Below are 21,732 nucleotides of genomic sequence, written 5' to 3'. Positions count from 1 at the left end.
CATGAGGTTTTGCGTCCTTCTCAGAAAGGTGCATTGTTGCTGGTTGATGAATGGTTGCTCTCTTCTCCATTTGATTGCCCCATTACTTTGTACTTTGGGAAAAACATACAATATTGTCATTATCACAAACAGAAATCAACAGTTTTGCAAGAAAAAATTTATTTTAGCAAGAACTAAAAAACACACTAATCAATGGAGGGAAAAAAAAGCTCCAACCTTCATATTCTCCACCTTGTCCTCAAAGGATTTAAAGCTTGGCGAGTTCCTGACAAGATATTTAAAAAAATAAATAAAAACGAAGAATAAAAAAAACTAGGTTTCAAATATCTTTTTATACATACACACATACATATATACATATGTATATGTGTATGTTTGTATGCAACCTAAGAGCTTAACCAACCACACAAAATGAAAAAGCATTTGCTATCCATGCAGAAAAATAGAAAAAAAATCTACTAATAAACTGTTAATATCACAATGCTGATACTATCTGTCTTTCTGTACCTGTTGTACTTCAATTTTGCTTCTTGTGAAAATATGAAGCTAAAAGACATTTGTATATGGACTTACAAAAGTTCAACCATTCCACTAAAATTACAGTAATATTATAACTAAGTATTAGCAATTATAATAAGTATTCAGTATTAAGTATTCAAATTTTCCTCAGCATGGAAGAAGACTAAAAGAGATCGGCACATCAGATGAAAGACAGACGGTTCAGATATTAATATGCAGAGGGGAAGGGCTGATACTTTACCTCATAGCTGGCATACTTAAAGAGTGACGCATGGAAAAGTTGCTACTGTAGAGCAGGTTGGTGACAGAGCGAGCAGGGAGAATTAGCCGAGCAGACAGCGTTAGCCAAGCACAGAGCAGACAGACAGAGAGAGAGAGAGAGAGAGAGACAGAGAGAGAGAGAGAGAGAGAGAGAGAGAGAGAGAGAGAGAGAGAGAGAGAGACAGAGAGAGAGAGAGAGAGAGAGAGAAATTGCAGACCACAATGAAAAACTCATTAAAGCATTAGAATATCCAGGATATTTTATCTAACATCTCTATCTCTAACTCTATTAATGACAGCATTAAAGGGTAGATTTTGATACATCGGTTGCTTCACAGGTACCATAGAATGCTCTAGAAATCTTCACAGGTACCAAGAAGACCTCAAAAAGAAGATGGCTGCCATCAGAGCAGGCTCTCGTATAGCTCTTACCCAGAGTTTGAGTACGGCAGAGCCCTGAGCAGCCCGAACGCAGCAGTGTGGAGAAAAGCAATAAAAGATAATAAATCAGATAATAGTCTTGATGATATATACAGGACAGGAGAGAGTAAAATAAAACAAGCTGTACAAACACAGGATGTAAAATAAAATGTTAGTTGCCGCTACACTACTGTTTAAAAGTTTGGGGTCAGCAGGACTTTTCTATTTAGCACTTCTTCAGCAAAGATGCATGTAGCACAACTGTTGTAACACTGACAATTAAAAGGTTTCATGCACAGTGGCTGAGAAATATTTCACAATTTTACATTTTATCATTTTTATTCAAATAAATTCAGCAGTGGTGAGCAAAAGAGTGTAAAAATCTTACTGACTCCATTTTTTTAACAATAGCATATGTATCAGGTTAAATAGTCAGAGAAGCAAAAACAAGTGTATGCCTTGCAAGCATAACCATACGATTTGAAACGTTAGGCAACTTTACAACCTGTTTGTTTGGTGTCAAATCAGAGCAGAATGTCTCATTTTGATAAGCTCTGTTCCATGACATGGTGTTCAAAACAAGCTTTTTCACTGCTAAACACTACAGAACCTATGCTACTGCAGCCATCTGGAGATTTCTCATCGTACAAATACTTCCTTATTAAAGCTACTGACAGTCAGTGGTTGTTGGCTATTAGTCCAAGTCTGAGATATATATATATATATATATATATATATATATATATATATATATATATATATATATATATATATATAGAACTTCAAATAATCAGAAAAAGGTATGCAGAGAAGGAATATAAAAGTTCACCTCATCTCTCCAAATCGGTTTCGGATGGCAGAGCCCACTGAGGAGAATGCAGCTGATGTCATGTGACCTGCCTGAGAAAGAGTCTCCTGAGTTCTCTTATACCTAAAGAGTAGAGACAGAGCAATTTTTCCTTTTAGCAGTTGTCGGTTATATTTTGAACATACCAGCTGACATTGAAGCACTGTAGCCGACAGCACAGACAGAGGCAACTAAGAGAAAAAAATTCATTCTAGAGGTAAATGCATCAAGAACTTGTCAACTTTTGTAGATAAATAAAATGGCCATGCAGTTAAACATTTAAACTGCGCTCCCAATTTGAGATGTCTAATAAGTTGATTTGGTGCTGAAGCCCTGTTGAACACAGTGAGGCTGCTTAATATTTCTGTGGAAACAGTGATACAGTTGATTTTCAGAATACTTTGATAAATATAGAAAGTTCATTTATTAAAAATATTAACTTTTGTAATATTAGAAATGTCTTTACTTTGGATCAACTTAATGTATCCTTAATATTGTGAGATGACATATGGCTAAATGAATGAAAGAATCCTGAATTTCAGATTAATTATTCATTTAACACAACTACAAGCTAACAGGATTAATGACCTAGACACCTATGTGTCCATCTTTTTGCACCAGATGCTGCTGTCTGAATCTTATTGTACAGAATCTGCACCTGGATTGAACACAGATTATCATCCTGATTACACACACACACACCTCACATACAATAGTGCAGACTCATATACAAGCAAATGCACACTATTCACAAACACATACAGACGCACAAGCATGTAGATAAGCACCTGTCCCGTTTCAAAAATATACACCTTTTTTTTTTCCCCTCAGTCTCTCAGATGTAATGTAATCTCCGAAGCAAACAAGTACACAGTCACAGAGAATCCCTCACACAGTCCTCTAATAACCTTAGGTAAGGCTAAGCCACTTGGCTTTGGGAAAATCCCATCATGTGTTCTTCGAGTCAGCTTTCTCAGCACATGCCCCTAAACACTACACCCTTCCCAAACTGCACAATCTGCCCTTTCTATGGAGTCTCAAGGTCTGAATATCAGACGATATCATAAGGCACTGACAAGGTGGTTAGTGTTGCAGCTATGAATCTGGTTTTGTAAAAAAAAAAAAAAGAAGAAGAAGAAAACAGGTTTGACGTGTGTTGTTGTTTTTTTGGTTTTTTTTAAAAATCACTTCGCCAATAAAGAAGAAGCCCTTAAAATAATCCTCAATAAATTTCTTTGTTATTAAATTGATAGAAAAATCACATAGAAGCTTTGTATCAGAGTAAAGACTGGGCCTTGTAGTCTCTTGATTTATGACCTGATCTGTTCGACATCAGAGTGGTCTAATACCATGACGCTTAGGAAAGTATGTGCTTGTGTCACGAGAAGCTTGTTGTTTGGTTTCTTAAACCATAGTGACAGCAGTGCTCTTACAAGATTAAAGTCTCTCAATTGAAGTGATAAAGTGGTGAGTTCTGCTTTATAGGCCTGGTCAATAATAACAATGCATTATGTATCATATTAAAAAATTATGAATTCATCGTGTATATTAATTTTAAATTTGAATATTTTATTTTACAGTGCCCTTTGATACACTTAGTATAGTACTAACAGTAAAATATGAATGATTACAAGCAACTAATCCTAAACCAAACCTTAATACTAATCCCATAGTAAGTACACACTGTTTAATATTAATATTACTTGGTATTTAATTGCATGATTACAAAAGGATACTTTAAAATAAAATTAAACCATACATATTTATATAGCAAAAATTTGAAACAAATAAATAGTATGTAACAAACCCAAATAAAAATGAAATCCACATTGCAGTCACCTAATGATGCCACAATTTGAACAATCCAAAAAAATAAAATTAAAACAAATAAATATTTAACATAAAATGAAGTATTAGTCACACCAACAAAAATCTAACTCACGCATCAGAGCGTCCAATTTCCTCAAATGTGGCCGAAGCTGTAAGGTATCTATAAAACACAAATTTCAACATTAACATACAACGTTTACATCTGGTGAACTGTACAAGCTGCACATTTTGAGCTCAGACCTTCAATTGAAAAAATAATAATAATAATAATAATAATAATAATAATAATTTGAGGGGTTAAGCAAGGAATGGTATGGACAAGAACACAAGCATAAACTTCAAAGGTGACAATACTACAGTTAGAACATGTCGCACTGAATGCAAATCACTTCGAACACAATCACCCAGGGATGTTGAAAAACTCCTCAAACAGGTTTGACTTCTCTTTTAAGAACTATGGCTTGGCTGTATAAAACCCTGCCTAGCACTGTATGTGTGCTATTTTTATATGTACATCAACTGCACATTACAGAGCACTAATCTCAAAATATTCTGTTAAACCAGAGTCAAAAAACTTCCTCAATGTTACTAGCAAAGATGACAAATAGATAAATTGATACGTGGACTGTTTATAAAAGCTCTTCATTACTAAGGGTGTGATGATACATGCTGTCGTCATATATTGGTAATTACAACAAAAAATCCTTTCTTTTATTTTCACTGACTGACAGCTGGCAAAGTCCCATTTGTAGAAAGGGAACATAGAAACTCAGAGTCAGGAGAGGGATCATGGGAAGGGCCACAAAGGATACAAATGAAAAAGAAACAAGACGACAGCGGGTCCACACCTAGCGAACAGAATCACAAGACCAAGCAACAACAGGCAAAAGATAGAAAACTCACAAATTAGATGAGGCAACTCTACGATTCAAGTCTCCAAGAGTTTGTGAGGTTCTCATATAACTAGAAGCAGAAATATAGATATATTAACAGAAAAGGTAATTTTTAAAAGAAGGTTTAGCTCAGACGCTAGTGAAAGAACACCAAAGATTAGCTTCAAGAAAATGGAAATGTAGAGATATTAATTTGGTACATATATATATATATAAATAATGTATACTATTATGCATATACATTACATATTGAAATTTTAAAAAAAGTATATCCCATCATCAGGCACTGTTATGTGATTCAAACAGCAGATGAATAAAAACAGAGCATGAGATTAGAAAAGACAGATGAAGGTTAAGGTGATGTTCAGTCAGAGTGGACAGGTTTAACAGACAGGAAGTACTCACGCATTGGAGCACTGAACATCATGCCAGCCTTTAGTGAGGTTCTGTTTGATTTCGGAGAGGGAACTGATGCCAAGTCTGCGCTTGAGCTCAGCAGCGTGCCTCTCCTTCGCCACGAGAACCTGTCTAAGTGTCTGAATCTCATCCTCCACCTAACACAGAAATACACAAGATAAAAACTAAACAAGTGTTTAGAATTTACAATACATTGTTAATTAGATCTTCCAGGGCTCAAAAAAACTGACCTTTCCATAAAATAAAAACATTTTATCAGTGATGCATCATAATGAGTTTTTGCTGTTAAAGAATAATTTTTCATCTTTTCATATTTCACTAAATATCCAAAGTGTTTCTTTTCTATTCACAAAAGCAGATCATCTTTAATATATTTTGTATAATACAAATATTTATTAAATAATTGCCTAAATAACTAAATAGTACTTTGGTAGTGCACATATATTATACAACACCAAGAAACCTAACTTTTACATCTGTGCTGAATTCTAGCAAAACACTTCAGTTTCAAAATATTTAAAAGGTTAGATGAATATTAGCTTACCACAGAATTATGAATTATTATCAACACTGTTTACAAATGCATTACTTTACAACAAACATTACACCTTTACACATCTGATTTTCATTACAATTCTTTTGTTGCGAAGAAACACCTAAGCATCTGCAACCCTTATAAGCCTAGTTCACCTAAACGTTCGCCCTTTCAGATGTCCACGAATGCATGTTCACTATGTAGACCAGGGGAGTGAAATAAAATTCTCCCTGCTGGCCTGAACCACCCCAAAAGCTAAAACCCTGATGCTGATGGCGGACTGGGTGGAAGATAAAGTCTGTTGTACCTTGATGAGCTCCAGCTGTATCTCTTCTGCCTCCTCCTCTGTCAGGCCTGGTGGTAGTGTCCCTCCACTGGCTACTCCTGCAGATGACATTGAAGAGCCTATAGACAATAAAAATTAAGAATTCAGGGCAATATAATGATACTGTGGGTCTGCTCATCAACCCCACAGGATCAGGGGTGTGGTTTGGTTTATACATTTATAAACAAGTATCAACCAAAGTATTGTAAAATACTAAAAATGATTCCACAATTAGAAAACGTATTAAAACATCATATAAAGCATCCAAAACAATAAAGGCGGAAACCAATGCCTCAAAACACTGCAGTCTCAAAAGCTAAACTAAAAATGTGGCAAGGAAGACTGTTCCGTCTTTTTTGGAGCCGTACATGAGGGGTCTTATTTAAACAGTCATGCCAAGAACTACCGCGTTATTTCTTTTGTTTAAAATAGAGTAGTTACTCCAATTCTAGTTTTATCTCCAGCTAGGTCCACACTACACAGGCCGACCAGCACTATTATAGACCTGGCATGTAATGTGCAGACAGTTTTAGCACACACAATTAAAACCACTACGGTTAACCCACAAAACACATTATTAAAAGTAATTTATCAAAAGCATTCACGGTCAAGCTCTTTATAGTCCTTCATATACGAGTTGTTTTGCACTTTTTATTAGCGCCACCCACTAGACACGCATCTTTTACTGCACCTGCTGAAAGCACAGAAAACTCGCCCACAGACAACACTCACCGTGCTCAGAGGACTCCATTTCGGATAGAAAACGATCTTCGATAATGTTTACCTACGTGCAAACAAATGCAACAGCGTAGTTAATGGGAAAAGAAAGTTCACCCTCCTCGACTAGGCTCTACGGTTTATTCAGCGGCTAGCTTGAGCTTCCGGAGCGCGGATATGACGTCACCACGTCCTACGCTCGCTTTTACGCGCGATTGGGATTTGGTTTATGATTGTACTTTCTACTATTAAAATGTATGTAAATACTTCTAGAAAATACTCAGTATAAAAAACATATATAAATAAAAAATACAGCGATGCGTATATATATATATATATATATATATATATATATATATATATATATATATATATATATATATATATATATATATATATATATATATATGTGTGTTACAGCGTGTACGGGTATAGAGTAGATGGGGATCTCTCGCACTTATTTTTGTAATTTTGTAGTTTTTACTTTAAGAAGACTACACTCAACCACACGAAATGTTTATAAACATTTATTTTACACCAGCAAATAAATGTTTTTTTTTCCTTTTAGTCATACAATAACCATGCTACAACATAAAGGTCTAATATTATTCTTTTTAATAATTCAGTGTATGTACAAGAGACCTTCACTATAGAACTATGAGTAGCATAGTTTCAGAGTCAAATTCATGTAACATACCATTTGAAACAAGGACAGTTCATTATAAACATGACAAAATAAGATCTTAAATAAAATAAAAAATGCATAAAATTACCATTTCACTATAATTACACAAAACAATGTCTCTTCTTTCTGAAGACATAATATGCAACAATTTCCTGACCATTTTTCTCCAGTATATTTTATTTTTTTCTCCTTTAAGCAAGGTTCATTCAACATAAAATCCAACATTTTAATGACTAAGCCATACTCTTTATATGAGTGTAGTTCTGATACAGATAGATGCACAGGGGGGAAAAAAGACCACAGAGGCTAACATCCATTAAAAACCATCTAGAGCATTGGAACAAGGGAATGAGAAAGAGAGTAAGAGAGAGAGGAGAAAGAGAGCAGATAGTGACTGAAGATAGCATTGTACTCCATAATGAAATGTAAACAATTCGATGAAAAATCATTGGCTTTTGAAAAGTAACTAGAAAAGTGAACAAACATGGCTGGTGACATTTGTATACGGCTTTAGTTAAAGCTGACATGGAAAACAAGGGCAGACAGATGACAAACAAAATTCTGACCTGCCTACGTAAACAGGCAGCGAGTAGAAAGCATGAGTTAATATGGCATTGATGGTCATCTTAGTATTTGTAATTGCAGATTCAGAAAATCAGGTTTGGTATAAGAAGGTTATTAAAGCACTTTACTTGAAGAGGGAACTGATGGTGTGTGTTGAGGCGACTCAGACCCTTTTAGCTGTTGGTGACATCGCCACACACACACACACACACACACACAAACGCACATACACACACATCATCATCTTTTTCACAATTTCACAGAAAACAAAGTGTAAACATAATCAAGAGCAAAACAATGAAGTTTAAGGATCATATCACTTAACTAGGCTATATGACACAAAAATAGTTCAATCTTTTGAGGGATAATGCCACATCTCTGAGGCAGCTCAGAGGAGAATATATCAAATAAATTCTAGTGTTACAGCATTACATCTCCGCTGCTCAAATGACCTTCAACACATTTACAAAAAAATGTAACAAAATAAAGGAAAGCGCATCAACCAAGTTCAAATAAATCTCACACGCAGTCCTGCACTGTGAAAAAGCCTGTTTTTCAGACTAAGAATATATCCGTATTACTGAACAGAACAATCCCTTTACCACTACTGTAATTAAAAAGTTTGTGTAAGTAAATGCTAATAAATGAAATTAGCAAACTAAATGCTGAAATCCAGACGAAGTCATTATCATTATTGTCTATTAATTTCCTTTCAGGTTTTGGGAGACTGGACTTTGAACATGTATCCAGATCCAGAGTGTAGTGTTAAAATATCTTTGCCACTTCAATAGATAAATCTGATGAACAAACCTCATAAATCACTACCGCTCAGGAATTACTGTCTTCAAAATACAAGCATATCTCACAATAGACAATACGTCTTGGCATGGGAAGTTCAAGTGACCGCAAGAGTCCATGACCAGAGACACAGAGAAAAGTTATCTCAACTATACGCAGCAACAACTAAAATATAAAAATGACCAAAATATACACATATTGTACATACATGTGATGTGTGTAGATTGTATATCTATATAAAAAATGTCTCGTCTGTTATAGTTTACACCGTACGTACACACTCACTGTGATATGACACTATGGGAGTTAATGTGTTCACTCTTCCTCTTTGACTGGAGAAAAGAGACACAAGTGGGCCAAACTGAGCTTAACACTAAGACCAAAGCTGAGAGCCCAAACATGTTATCGCACATCAATGAACAACCTACACACTACACAGAGATGACAGTTAAATCCATTCCATATATAGAGAAGAATCCTAAGTTTGGCTCAGCTTGTTGCAAATGGTCCTCAGAATGAGACAGAAACACCAACACCCAGATGTAGATGAGCAAAATGCTAAGAAGAAATGGCATATTATCAATTGCATCATTTGTATCTCTCTCTCGAAAAAAAATGCTGTATTAAAACAAAAAACAACATTAAGTATGAATAAACAAAGCGAGGCAATCCAAAGGATACAGTTAATGCTGAACGCTGCTGTGAATTTTTTAAAACCGAAACTCAATCAAGTGACGCAAAGCAGATAAAATTGCCTACAGGGACAAACTACGGTAAACCAGGAAGATTGGCAAGGTATGCGAACTGAATATTTGAGATTTTAAAAATGAAATATATTCCTGTTGTTTCTTAGCGCTAGTCTTCGAACACCTATGGCAAGTTCACGGAGTCAACTTTAAACCACACTCAAGTACTTATAAATGGGAACAAACATTTCATGTCAATAAATATAGCAAAAACTGCGAAAAATTCATTAAACGAAGTCAAGGAACAGTGCATGCCACAGGACGACGAGCAAATCTGGCCGGAGGAGCGAGGGAATGAGTGGAAGGCAAGATCGGAGGTCAAAGGCAACAAAGAGATCAGGGTAAACGACGGGATCTTTTTTAATCTTTTTTTTCTTAAGCTTGTTTTTTAAGCTACGGTACAGTGAGGCGGATGTGAGCCACTCTTGTGTGGGAGATGGAAGTGGTGCGTGAATCGGGGACAGGATGCGCTAAAGAATTCAGCTCCATCGCTGGCTTTCCTCCTCTCAAAAACAGGCTTTTTTTTGTTGTAGTTGAAGAATTCTTTCCATTCATTTTTTTTTTTCTCTCTGAGAGATGGCGCAGAGTGGTGAGAGAGAATCCACAGGGTGAGGGTGGAGAGATCGGGGCATTTAATTGAAGCCGGTGTCAGTGTGGTAAGTAGTATGGTAACCGTCAGACGTTAGCTGGGTGGTTTCTGTGGCAGACGAGGGCTGCATCACGATGGGCTCACCTCCACCTGCCTCTGCAGAAAGATTTCAACGGCATAATGATTTAAACATAAAGAATCAAGAGGACGATAAGAGGTGGCATGTTATGGGCCTATAGCACACGTCTAACCTCTCTCGTCCGACTGCAGTTGGGCCTCTAAGTCCTCAGGGGAAACGTAGAATTCCTGTTCCTGTCCCTCCGGTGGCCGTGGTTTACACTTCCCACAGCAGCAGTTACAACAGCAGCACAGGCAACAGCAGAAGTAGCAGCCAGTAGCCAGGCCACAGAAAATAAACAGAGCCTGTAGGGGGAGACAGAGAGCAATGCAACAAATGAAGAGTGAGAATCGTGTCACACTGAAGACTGAAAATTCAGCTTTGCCAATCCAAAAACATATTATTTTCAATCTGACATAAATGCAGCTAAAAAAAAACAAAAGAGTCTTACCTTGGCCCACCAGCTGGATAGGACAAAGTAAGTGTTGACGTTCTCTTCTCCAAACTGTTCAGCCACATAAAGTCCCAGAGAGCCGTACTTATCATAGATGTTTCTCTTTGTCGGGTCATTAAGGATGGCATGGGCATTGTTTATCTCTTTGAACTTATCAGCTGCCTCAGGGTTGTCAGGATTCTTGTCAGGGTGATATTTCAATGCCAATTTCCTTTAAGAGACAAAAGAAAGGGAATAAAACCAGATTCTGGCATTTGGACTCAATGAAAAAAATATTTTTTCTATTAATATATCATATTTGAATGCAGTCTGGATTGCTCTCTCTGGAATGCAGACTGTTTCAAAATATTTAAATATTATTATAATTATAAAAATGGGAATTGATTTTATTGTATTGTTTGATTTCAATATCAATTGTAAACTAACCATAAACAAATTATTATTTATTTATTATTTGGTATAATACTCAAACAAAAATATTCAAATGTGTTTTTATTTGTATCAATATATCTGATATGACTGCAAAAGACCTGTCAATATCACATGTTTTTGTTGTTAAATTCTAAAAGTAAAATAAAAAGGGAACAAACTAATTTTATTTTGTTTCTCATTAGTCAAGCAATTATATCTAAATTAAAATAAATACTGTGAACTTTAAAAAATAATAATTATACAGTATTTTCATTAATATCACGCTTTTGAATGATCTTTCAGGTTTAAAAATGGTATTTAAAAATCATTAATACATAATACAATGATAGAAATGCTGTGATATTTCCAGATTATCGTACCACGAAAATCTCACACTGTGATATTGCTTTAAAAAAACACTTCATAATGAGACCCATTACTTTTGCGTAGTCCTAGGGTAGGCTAAAACAGTGCATGGCAAACGGTCCCTGAATGCACTTAGTTTTATTGAGCTGAAGGTTTCCACATTGCTGTGTGCTGAATTTAGTCTATAAACTTCTGATGAAAACTCCAGACGGCAAAATTGAAATGAAGCAGAGAAGAGCGCTGTACAGGGATGTTGAGGAAACGTCTGAGCTTCTCGGACTCACCTGTATGACTTCTTGATGTCATCGACAGTGGCCACTTTGTCGACACCCAGCACATGATAGAGTGATTCTCCAGAGGTGGAGAGAGTGCGCTGCCTCTGCTGCTCAGCCATGGCAAATCAGGTCCTCAACAATCTGAACACACACAACATGCTGCATGCTAATATTACAAAGCATGAACACTGAAGCATTTCATTTGAATAACATAATGCAATATTTCCAAATGAGGACACTGGCCTAATAACAAACTACCTTATCACTATAAATCAAAAATAAGCATAAATCCTTATTATTTGCCAAGGGCATCGATTGATCTTTTCTTGCGCTCTCTTTCTTTTCATCAGGCTTTCATTTTCAGTGACAAGAAGTTCTTTTTAATTATTTTAATTTACCATTTCGGATAAAGCTGCAATATTCTCAAACTAAAGAGAAGTTTTATTTCATAAAACATTTAAGTAAACATAACACAGAATCAAATCTACATCAGATCTATGATTCGAGCAGAAAGCTTTTCCAGGCCCCCAAGTACTTTGCTGTTCTGATTAAATCTAGCCAACAAAATCTCATTCAAATATCTGCTCTCATTCAAGTTTATCGACTGTTCATGAACCCTCAGAGTTGCTAAATATGTACTGATTATAAATGTTCCTCTAAAACCCAAGAGGACACCAAAAAACGCATTATCAGATGAACAGCAGACAGGCAGAGAGAACTCATCCGATATTCTCCAGATCATAGTTTGGGGTTTAAACACTAAAACCACTCAAGATAATTAGTAGTTTAAATGGATTCCAGATCAATGCTTCAATTTAGAGACTAAACAAATCAGCTGGATCTTTTAAAGACTGCATAAAGGGCCCAAACAACTATAAATATCATGCTGCTTCTGTTCCATCAGTCATTGCATGACGTTCAGGCTAATGACACAAGAACAGTATCACAAAGATGTTTCTAATGACAACCTGCCTAACCGCACACTAATATAGTGACGTTGAACAAATCCTTTACTACTGTAATGATGACATAACTAGCATTGTCTAGTGATCATGAGCATTACTGATGATTCATCAGCTGACTCACACTTTTCATGTCAGCTAATTCTTTCACGTCGATCCCCAGAAAGAGAAATCGATACCACAGGATATCACAGGTTTCAGTTGCCAGCAGATGTCATATTCACCACCTAGCAGGGTGATGACGGATTTGTACAAGTGTCTCCTTGTGAATCAATCAAATTCATATTGTCATGTTTAGACTGTAAATCTGAGCCTTATTACGGTGTAGGCTACCGAAAACACAATGATCGACAAAGTTTGATATTAGTACAACGATAAAGCAACGTGTTAATCTGTCCGTTGATTTGCCTGCTTGTCTCGTCATGTCTGGAGAGGCCTGGGTTTGTGTCAGATCAATCCTGTACAGCACAATAAGCTTTACTCAGCTGACTCTAGTACCTCTAATAGTTTACTCAGCACTGCCAGACACTAATAATTCAGACAAGCATTCAGGGCTCCTGTGAGACTCCTTAAAAGAAGATATTTGGGCACTTGTGTGTGTGTGTCAGATTAGTTAAAAAATCTAATAATAGCTTTGGTGCATTGTTTATAATAGACGCCTAAACAATGTGAACTCATATGTTCTATGCGTCTTATATATTCATAGGCTATTCACTAAGTATTATTTAGTATAGATGTCAATGATAAGCATTCACATAGGATAAAAAGACCATACAAATCCTCAGTATTACACATTACATTATGTGTTATGGCAGCACATTTTCCAGAAGCATCATGAGGATTCAGGGGCTGAAGAGGGAAACCAGACCCACCCATGAGCCCTAACATGGTGTCCGGGTCGACAAAGCCAACAAACAGGAACTACAGGTAGAGCCTCATAAGCGGTTCTTTCATTCTTTAAAAGAACCGACTCAGTCGAGGGATTGAGTCAACCTGGACAAATGACTCTTCGGCTCTTTTATTCACTCCAAATCATATATAGACCCACTATAGTGTTATACCCAAACGAAAGACTGAAAGTCTAATATCTGAAACTTCCTTTTAAATGGCAACTGTTAACATACGCAATTTATTTTCAACATTTAATTGTGCGTGTTAACAGTTACCATTTTAAAAATCTGGACAAATCATTCCACTGCATTTATTCTGCCTCTAAAAGTACGCGTAGTTGTAATAAAACATGTGTAAACACTTTTATTCAAAATGAATTATATTTGTTGTACTGTCCGAAATCTTGATTTATTTTATTACTTTACAAGGGAACCCCAGAATTTAATCGTTAAATTCCGTGAAATCCGTGTACAGGTCGACACGCGACTGCGCTATTCGGTCTGCATGAAACAGCGCTCCTTTTTATTACAAGATGTCGCATAAGATGTGTCCGCGTCAAAGCATCTCTAGTCAAATTCAACGCTTTCAGGTGAAAATACACGTTTGATTCGTTCGGTCATATTATAACACCGAGGAGGGGCGATTTGCTGATGTGAATCTGAGCAACAAACGGCAACGAGACCGTATTTATTTCTGTTTTGCAAAATGCTGATCGCGATCCGCCGTGTTGATGGGTCACTGCAATAGATTACTTCGCCAAAAGGAAAGGATTTACAGTTAATCTCTGACACGCTTCGCTTCTTCATCAACAGAAAGAGCCCCGGTGCTTGGCTTTGCGCTCCATCATCCATATTCTCTGGCCTGTTAGCTCGCGCTCCCGTTACACCGCACAAGACCAATTCACCCAAGCCCACTTATAAATCAAGAGAGCAGGCAAAACGTGTTTTTTTTCTGAAGGTGTAACGTGGGTTGAACGCATGCACCGCTTACCGTTTCGTCGGCCCCGGCGTCGTGATTAATTTCAAGGCGTTAAAGAAACCGATGTTAAATTTGTGGTTGCATCCCCGGGAACCGCGCGATCACGTAAGCGTACCAGATGCAGCAGATCTCGCTCGGCTCCGCCCACCCGTGACATCACCATAACGACGTGCGCATCACCCCCTGTAGAACTAGGCCCGTTTCACTGGATGAAGGGGGTCTTACGCTGTCATCGATAGGATATGGCTTAGAAAACAAAAAAGTAATCCTTATATTAGCTAATATAATGTGCTTTTAAAGAACGGTAAAGAACCGATTGTCATTAGCTACTGTTCGTGATAAACCGTAATGGAATCGTGCGGCTCTGATTTGTCCTCTGTCTCCACCTTCTGGTGAGTGAAAGAATTGCACCGAATCATTTGTAGGCTACACAAGAAACACTTAAGACTGAAAAAAGTTTAATTATTCTAATCACATTAGTATGGAATGACTACTGTCCCACTGTTTCAAATATTTCAGTTTAAACTTCACTTACATTTTAGATGAATGTTCGTTATATAAAACAGAGCGTGTTTCATTGCATCGTTTTCAACCAGTCCTGCCAAATATTTTAATACACATTTAAATAATAAAAATATATATATATATACTCTCTAAAACATCATGTAAAACACAAGCGTTGAGGAGTTTTGATCCATTTGTTACAAATGACAAATAAGGAAACTCCAATATGTCTCTGAGAGGAAGAATTTGTTTTCAGCATGATGGTGAGATAATCTGAGGCTGATCAATTCGTTTTGCTTCACCCAGTCCTATGAATACAGTAACACCTATGACGTTCACCACAGCCAGGACTGAGAACACATTCACCCAGGAACCTGTGACCTCAATCATGTAGCCAGACATGTACACCAACAACAGACCTGTAAAGAGAATAAGATATGAGCAGACAAGAAGAGCAGTAGAAAAATAGGTATTGCAATTAACAGTACAAATGAGGTAGGGATATGAGATATAAGTAAGTGCACAGGGCTTGGGTTGGGGGTTCATTTACGACATTGTTTAAATTATAAGAAAAAGCGAAAATGATTGGATAAAATTCATAATTGTCTAAATTGAGACAAAACTTTGAAATTGTGGCATACAAAGTCATAATTATGAGACAAAATTTTAATTCTAATTAAAAACGACTGTCATATAAAGTCTAAGTTGACAATTTTGACATAGTTTGAAAAGCTAACGAGTGTTCTAACTTACGTAATTACAATGTTATGCCAACCTTTTTTAGATTAAAGATGAATTCAATATTACATCACTTTTACTATTTACATTTTTCTAATTGTCAGACATAGGTTAGTTACAGATATAGGTTACACTGACTAAATAAATGTAATTGGTTAAATTACAGAAAAATGATCATAACGCACCAGTAAAAGCAGAGCATGTGTTCATAACCCCTGTAAGAAAGAGAGCAGCATATTTAGAACAACGTTTGAAAAAAAAAGACATAAATTGACTGCAATTAAAATAAAATGTAATTAAATAAAATAACGTTTAATAAAATTCAGTTCAATATTCCTGGGGGGGGGGTGTACTCACCAAACAGGGCTCCTGCACACGATGGTGCCTGGTCATGAACATTCACAGACACCCCACTGCACATGAAAATACAGACACAGGTTACTCTTGTGTTGCTACCTCTTCGCAATCAGCTGCCGATTGACTAAGTCTTCTACACATTTATATTTGAGCATGAAGGATCTCATTCCAACCTGTTATTAAACGTGGACAGTCCAACAGCCAGAGACACACAAGCAACAGCATGGATAAAGCTGTCTGTCTTACAGAGAAGGAAGATGAACACACTGGCTACTCCCATGGCAAAGAACTACACAAACATGTTTCAAACAAAGACGGACAGACACAATACAGATTACATAATGCAATTCATGAATTGTTAATGTCATTTTGCTGTATAGGACACGTTAGCTGCTGTTGCGTTACCTGCATTAGTTTCCTTACAGTCGCAGTCCCGCAGCCTGACGTAAAGACAGAAATGTGACTCGTTACTGACAGAAAGGATAGGCTTGGGTAACTGCCAAGTTAAGACATAAAGAAACAAGAAAATGTTGTGCGTTCGTTTGACTTAAAAAAAAAAAAAAAAACAACAGGAAGCAAGACGGTCCACACCTAAAGCTGACTGCCAGTGTGAAATTAGCAGATTGTATGAAAATGTACAAATGAGTCGCACGCATTATTACAAACCAGCCACCAATTCACTTTAGTTTTGAACTGCTATGAGATTGTGTCGGTTTTGTTCACCTTGTCTAACGAGATGATCAGAGATAGAGCCTCCAAACAGTGAAGTGGGCAGCGCTACAAACCAAGGGATCACATTAAACACCCAATCCTGTCATCAAACAGAACAGACAATGCTTTTAACAAATAACAACATCAAACGGCCAATCGTAAAAAACAAAACATCAAAACCTCATGTGCTTCCTGAGTGCACAAAAACACCATCTGATGATTAAACATTTCATTTAGCGATGTAGTTAGATATTGTCACCACTGCATATTAACGCTGTTGGTAAGTACGCTGGGAGTGTAAACACTAATAAAAAGAGAAGCAACTATTGAAATCAACTATGTGATGGCCGGCATACCTTGGCATGAGGAAACATGTCTTTGAAGTACGTTGGTAGCCATGACATGAGTGTGTAATATGTGCTACTAAAGCAGAGATGAGCAACGATCATAGCCCTAAAACACACACACACACACACACACACACACACAGTGAGCAACATTCTGCATTAACACTCGCACATTGCAAAATATTGAACCTTTAATTAACATTTTAAATGAGAATGAATATTCTAAAAAAATAGACATAACGAAACAAAACTTTGGAATGAAAGAACAACAACAATAAAACAATGAGTGAAAGTAGAGTAAAATCAGGAATATGTTTAAGTTGTGAACCTTACCAGACACTAGGCTCTTTAAGGAGATTCAGCCAACTGATTTTAGGGGATTCAGACACAGAATCGCTGGTCCATAGTGAGTCAAGAGAGAAACCGGGACCTGTAACAAACAAGGTACTTAAAACTGTAATATGATTTCTAAATACCAATGTGAGATTATTGAGACGTAGCAGGGACCTCAGTACAGAAATCTCTAATTCAGTAGTGCTGCATGGTGGTGAGTCAGTTTTTTAAAAACAGGTTGTTGTAAAATAACATTGGTAAAAAAGATCCAATTCTATCCACACAGTTGCTATGGCAAACACAAATACTGAAGCCAGCACTGATTGTCTCTGATTCACTGTGAGAGCAACAGAACTGCGCTTAATCAATAACGAGTGCAAAATCTCAGGAACAATGCTACTTAAATTAAACACGTAAAGGACCACAGTTTAAGTACCTTGCAGAAGACATTTCCATACACAACAGGTCCAGCAAACAGCAAGGAGACCAGCTCCATAAAACACACTTCCCCATCCAAACCAGTCCAGCATCAGGGAACCTACACCTCCGACCAGCAGCATCCTAAGAGAGACAGACACGTCAATGACCAAATCAGAAATAGTGTGGAACAGGGGTGGGAGGAAATAGAAATACTTATTCCGTTTATTCATTTAAAATTGAGCTTGTGTACTGTCACCAGTAATAATCAAACAGCAATAATACTGAGGAAAAAAGAAAAACCCATAACACTGTCTGTAAACTTTTGCATACTTAAAGCACTCTTAGATACTGAAAGTATTTTTTGATTTATTACTTGTAACGGTCTTTTCCCCCTTTATTACTTTATATTCTTAAGCTGTATTTAGTTGGTTAAATTCATAACAATTGTTTTGATTTATTTATCAATTTTAATTATTTTTAAAAGTAGCCTTGCTACTTAATAAATATGAACAAAATAAATATGATAATAAATTTATATGAACATGTAGCCATGTGTAGTTATATTGAAAACTGAAGATGAATAATATTGTGACGCTGAACTGAATCGAATTGTTGACATGATAATTGTAACTGAATCAAATTCACAACCCTATAGTGCCGAACATTCTAAATTGTGGTGTGGAATAAAAGAGTGAATCAGTTTTATTTCACACTTTCAATAAATAAATAAGAAATGTGATTTAAAACAGAATGACTGGAAAAACGTGGTATTGTTCTTACCCTAGGTAGCAGCCACAAGCCAGAGTGCTCATCAATAAACCTCTCTCCCCCTCTGTCACACGCTGAGCGCAGATACTGACAAGACAAGGGTAGTGGACCCCTAAAAACAAAAAGAGAAGGACACAAACTCACAATTTTATCCTAGTGAGAAGTACTTTTTGCCCAAAAAAGAAAGTTACCATGGTACGATACTATAATTATGAGATAAAAGCATATAAATGGTGACATACTAAACCATAATTATGAGATTAAAAATCGAAATGATCAGATTAATGTCTAATTCTGAAACATAAAGAAATTATGACCTACTAAATCACTAAATAAGAAATTTTAATTATATTTCACAAGGGTTATTAGAATGACACAGAAATCTAATTTATTCCTGTCAGAATTATGAAAAACTAATACTTTTAAGCAAAAATTCTAATACATACTAGAAGTCATAACTGAGATGATAAGTTGCCTGTATTCATGAATTATAAAGTCAAACATATTACATTATATACATTATACATATTTGGAATTATTTTGAGTTTTAATATAGCAATTATGAATCTATATCTGTCAATTTCAGCTGTTTTTCATCATTTCAATTTATTATTTTATAATTACCATGTACAAAAGGTGTAGTGAAAGTGGCAGAAAGGTAAGTAAATGTACAAAAAGTGTGCAAAATGAACAACTGATATCAGTCAGAATGATCTGATTTTGATTAAACTAACTTAGTCCCACCCTAGTAGTTACAGTCAATGCCCCCTAGCAGCTGATTTTACAGACTTGCTGTCTGAAATTTCAAGTTTAAACATGTTCATAGATAGCTAAGAATATTTCTGTACATTTTTGAGTTAATGAGATTTTCACCCTAAATTTCCCCCATTCTTCTCACAATTTTCTCCCCAACTGTCTCTCACCTTGCATTACACCCAAAAGAAACCTGGACACTGTCATGGTAACAAGAGGTCGGAGTCCAATGTTGGCTAGAAGTGGAGTGATAGCCGTCATCACAGCCCAGGAGGATGTGGACAGCAGCAGTACTCTCTCGCCTCCTATCCTGTTAAAACCACGCTCGTCATCAGCATCTTCAACTTTCCATAATGGTTCTACGACCTGTACTCTTCGCCAAAACACTCACCTATCACTGGCACGGCCACCAAGTACCTGAGTAAAACAGTAACCCCAGAAAAAAGCACCCAGCACTATGCCAGTCTCAGACTTGCTCCATCCAAATTCTTTTGCCATGATGACGGCACAGATTGGCATGGCCATCCGCGACCAGTAGAGAAGACACGTGACTAACAGAAGCATCAGGGTCCAGGTCCGGGCCAGTGACCTGCAGCAGGTGAGACATTATGATTACAACAGTGTATCAGTCTGGTGACCCAGAGCCCAGCATATCTGACGTGCTTCACTCTGCAAACAATATGTTACAAATGTTAAATACATAAGGCAGATGTACAATTGATGGCATTGGATACTTTTAAAAAAATCAGTAAGCTTTCAAAAGACTTAGGCCACTATAAAGCGTCCAGCCTAATAAACACATCTTTTACTTTTAATGTTCATTCAGAACAACCTCTTAGCAATGGAGCCCATATTGCCATAATCCCATAATCATGTATTAGGTAATATGAGTTTTCAAACAACCATTCTATAACCACAAAATTTGCATTTTATATGTTTTTATTAATTGATTGACTTTTTTTATCAGACTTAGCTACCAAATAATTCAGGGAACTGCAGACACTAAGTATACATTTTACTGAAATGATTTCCAGGAAGTCAAACTGTCTGTTGAATGCTCATATTCATCATGCATCATGGTACCTGAGCACAATGTTTTCAAACAGCTACTGTAACCTCAGAATTTGATTACAGTCACCTGACAGTAAATACACTGCCGCTGTGTGCGTGTTTGTATATACATTTGTGTGCGTGTGTGTATATATCATTGACTGCTTTAAAATACGTTTCAGGTGTTTAGGACACAGAATATGACACATGCTCCATGTCCTATTTATAATGCATTTATGTATACGTGTAATTTATTTATTTATTTATTCCCCCAAAAGCAAATATTTAATTTTCAGAAACAGTATCATAGCTATCAAACTACATCTTGTTATGACGCTGAATCTATTTAACCTCAGAAAGTAAGTCTGAGAATGTTAATGTCAATGTAAGTCTGATTTTGTGGTGGCTGTGCTTCACAAATTAAATGATTAATTATATATAGGATTTTAGAAGTCTGCCAGTAATCAGTGTTGAGTAGCATACTGCTATGAGATTAAGTAAAAAAACATTAGAAATACACACACACACACACACACACACACAGGGAGAAAGGATTAGGACTCATCCTCCAAAAACTGTCAGGTACCAAATAAACAAAGAAGACACGATTTCCATGGAACGCCTGCCAGAAAGCGAAACTAAGGAAAAGTGGATGTGAATCTCACTGTCCGCTGACTACTCCCTCTGATTCCACGAGAATGATTAACGCGCTCCAGTGAGTTGCGTTCACAACAGAAACTACTGCTGATGCAACTGACGCACAGACACACCAAGACATTCAGCACTGTTTCTTATCTGCCTTAATAAACCAGTTTTTAACCATACCTTGGCCATAGTGTTGTCTTGTCGTTAATTTGAGTTATCTTTAGCCCTGACGCGTCACACACATTTCTGAAAGGTGTTTTGACGGAGTCCACAGGTATTTGGAAGCGGTCCGATTCTTGCTCAGCAGCCATTAAATCCAACGGAGTAAAAACCGGGCACCGTGAGCCGGTTTTGTGCCGAACAGGAAAGTTTACAACTACATTTGTGCGGCTCGCAGTAACAAAAAGGAGGCGGAAACATCCTCCGCCACACCTACATTAAAAGTTTGAAGAGCAACTCATCCCGTCTGAATGCGATTATTAGATAGGAATGTAGTCATTCTTGT

General features: G+C 36.7%; 3 protein-coding genes across 9 annotated transcripts in view; all 3 read right to left on the bottom strand.

Annotated features, from left to right (window-relative positions):
- The window catches only part of tpd52l2a (tpd52 like 2a), an 8,117-nt gene extending 1,177 nt beyond the window's left edge, over positions 1–6,940 (bottom strand). Inside the window, exons 1-10 of one of the 7 annotated variants that reach the window (XM_043246561.1) lie at positions 6,780–6,940; positions 6,030–6,127; positions 5,176–5,324; positions 4,781–4,840; positions 3,990–4,037; positions 2,030–2,131; positions 1,213–1,236; positions 761–805; positions 217–265; positions 1–92 (exon numbers count right to left, since the gene is read on the bottom strand). The exon at positions 1–92 is cut by the window's left edge and continues 1,177 nt beyond it. In XM_043246561.1, coding sequence (XP_043102496.1) covers positions 21–92; positions 217–265; positions 761–805; positions 1,213–1,236; positions 2,030–2,131; positions 3,990–4,037; positions 4,781–4,840; positions 5,176–5,324; positions 6,030–6,127; positions 6,780–6,798 — 666 coding nt within the window. In that variant the 5' untranslated portion in view covers positions 6,799–6,940 and the 3' untranslated portion in view covers positions 1–20. The remainder of the gene's footprint in view (positions 93–216; positions 266–760; positions 806–1,212; positions 1,237–2,029; positions 2,132–3,989; positions 4,038–4,780; positions 4,841–5,175; positions 5,325–6,029; positions 6,128–6,779) is intronic. The other 6 variants (XM_043246563.1, XM_043246562.1, XM_043246564.1 and 3 more) reach the window with 6 other exon arrangements.
- A 338-nt stretch (positions 6,941–7,278) lies between these two features.
- Positions 7,279–14,769, bottom strand: dnajc5aa (DnaJ (Hsp40) homolog, subfamily C, member 5aa). The gene is made up of 5 exons (XM_043246573.1): positions 14,614–14,769; positions 11,780–11,911; positions 10,716–10,929; positions 10,398–10,569; positions 7,279–10,302 (listed from the first exon to the last, which is right to left on the bottom strand). Exons 2-5 carry the CDS (start codon positions 11,887–11,889, stop codon positions 10,190–10,192), a joined length of 609 nt encoding a protein of 202 aa, XP_043102508.1. The 5' UTR covers positions 11,890–11,911; positions 14,614–14,769; the 3' UTR covers positions 7,279–10,189.
- Positions 14,770–15,042: 273 nt separating this feature from the next.
- Positions 15,043–21,664, bottom strand: slc17a9a (solute carrier family 17 member 9a). The gene is made up of 13 exons (XM_043246499.1): positions 21,408–21,664; positions 19,924–20,121; positions 19,703–19,842; positions 18,792–18,891; positions 18,028–18,152; positions 17,592–17,688; positions 17,268–17,364; positions 16,924–17,011; positions 16,606–16,640; positions 16,374–16,489; positions 16,201–16,256; positions 16,029–16,058; positions 15,043–15,524 (listed from the first exon to the last, which is right to left on the bottom strand). The coding sequence occupies exons 1-13, from the start codon at positions 21,536–21,538 to the stop codon at positions 15,358–15,360; spliced, it is 1,380 nt and encodes a 459-aa protein (XP_043102434.1). The 5' UTR covers positions 21,539–21,664; the 3' UTR covers positions 15,043–15,357.
- Between the last annotated feature and the right edge of the window lie 68 nt (positions 21,665–21,732).

The sequence above is a fragment of the Puntigrus tetrazona genome, chromosome 8, assembly GCF_018831695.1.
Source record: "Puntigrus tetrazona isolate hp1 chromosome 8, ASM1883169v1, whole genome shotgun sequence".
Lineage (NCBI taxonomy): Eukaryota > Metazoa > Chordata > Actinopteri > Cypriniformes > Cyprinidae > Puntigrus > Puntigrus tetrazona.
This window is presented reverse-complemented; position numbering and strand designations above follow the sequence as displayed.

Coding starts and splice junctions, on each gene's coding strand:
- dnajc5aa (XM_043246573.1), bottom strand. CDS start 11,889: ATGGCTGAGCAGCAGAGGCAGCGCACTCTCTCCACCTCTGGAGAATCA. Junction 10,930..11,779: donor GACATCAAGAAGTCATACAG/GTGAGTCCGAGA, acceptor TGTCTCTTAAAG/GAAATTGGCATTGAAATATC. Junction 10,570..10,715: donor TATCCAGCTGGTGGGCCAAG/GTAAGACTCTTT, acceptor CTCCCCCTACAG/GCTCTGTTTATTTTCTGTGG.
- slc17a9a (XM_043246499.1), bottom strand. CDS start 21,538: ATGGCTGCTGAGCAAGAATCGGACCGCTTCCAAATACCTGTGGACTCC. Junction 19,843..19,923: donor GGTGGCCGTGCCAGTGATAG/GTGAGTGTTTTG, acceptor TGGTTTTAACAG/GATAGGAGGCGAGAGAGTAC. Junction 16,257..16,373: donor CTGTCCACGTTTAATAACAG/GTTGGAATGAGA, acceptor TTTCATGTGCAG/TGGGGTGTCTGTGAATGTTC.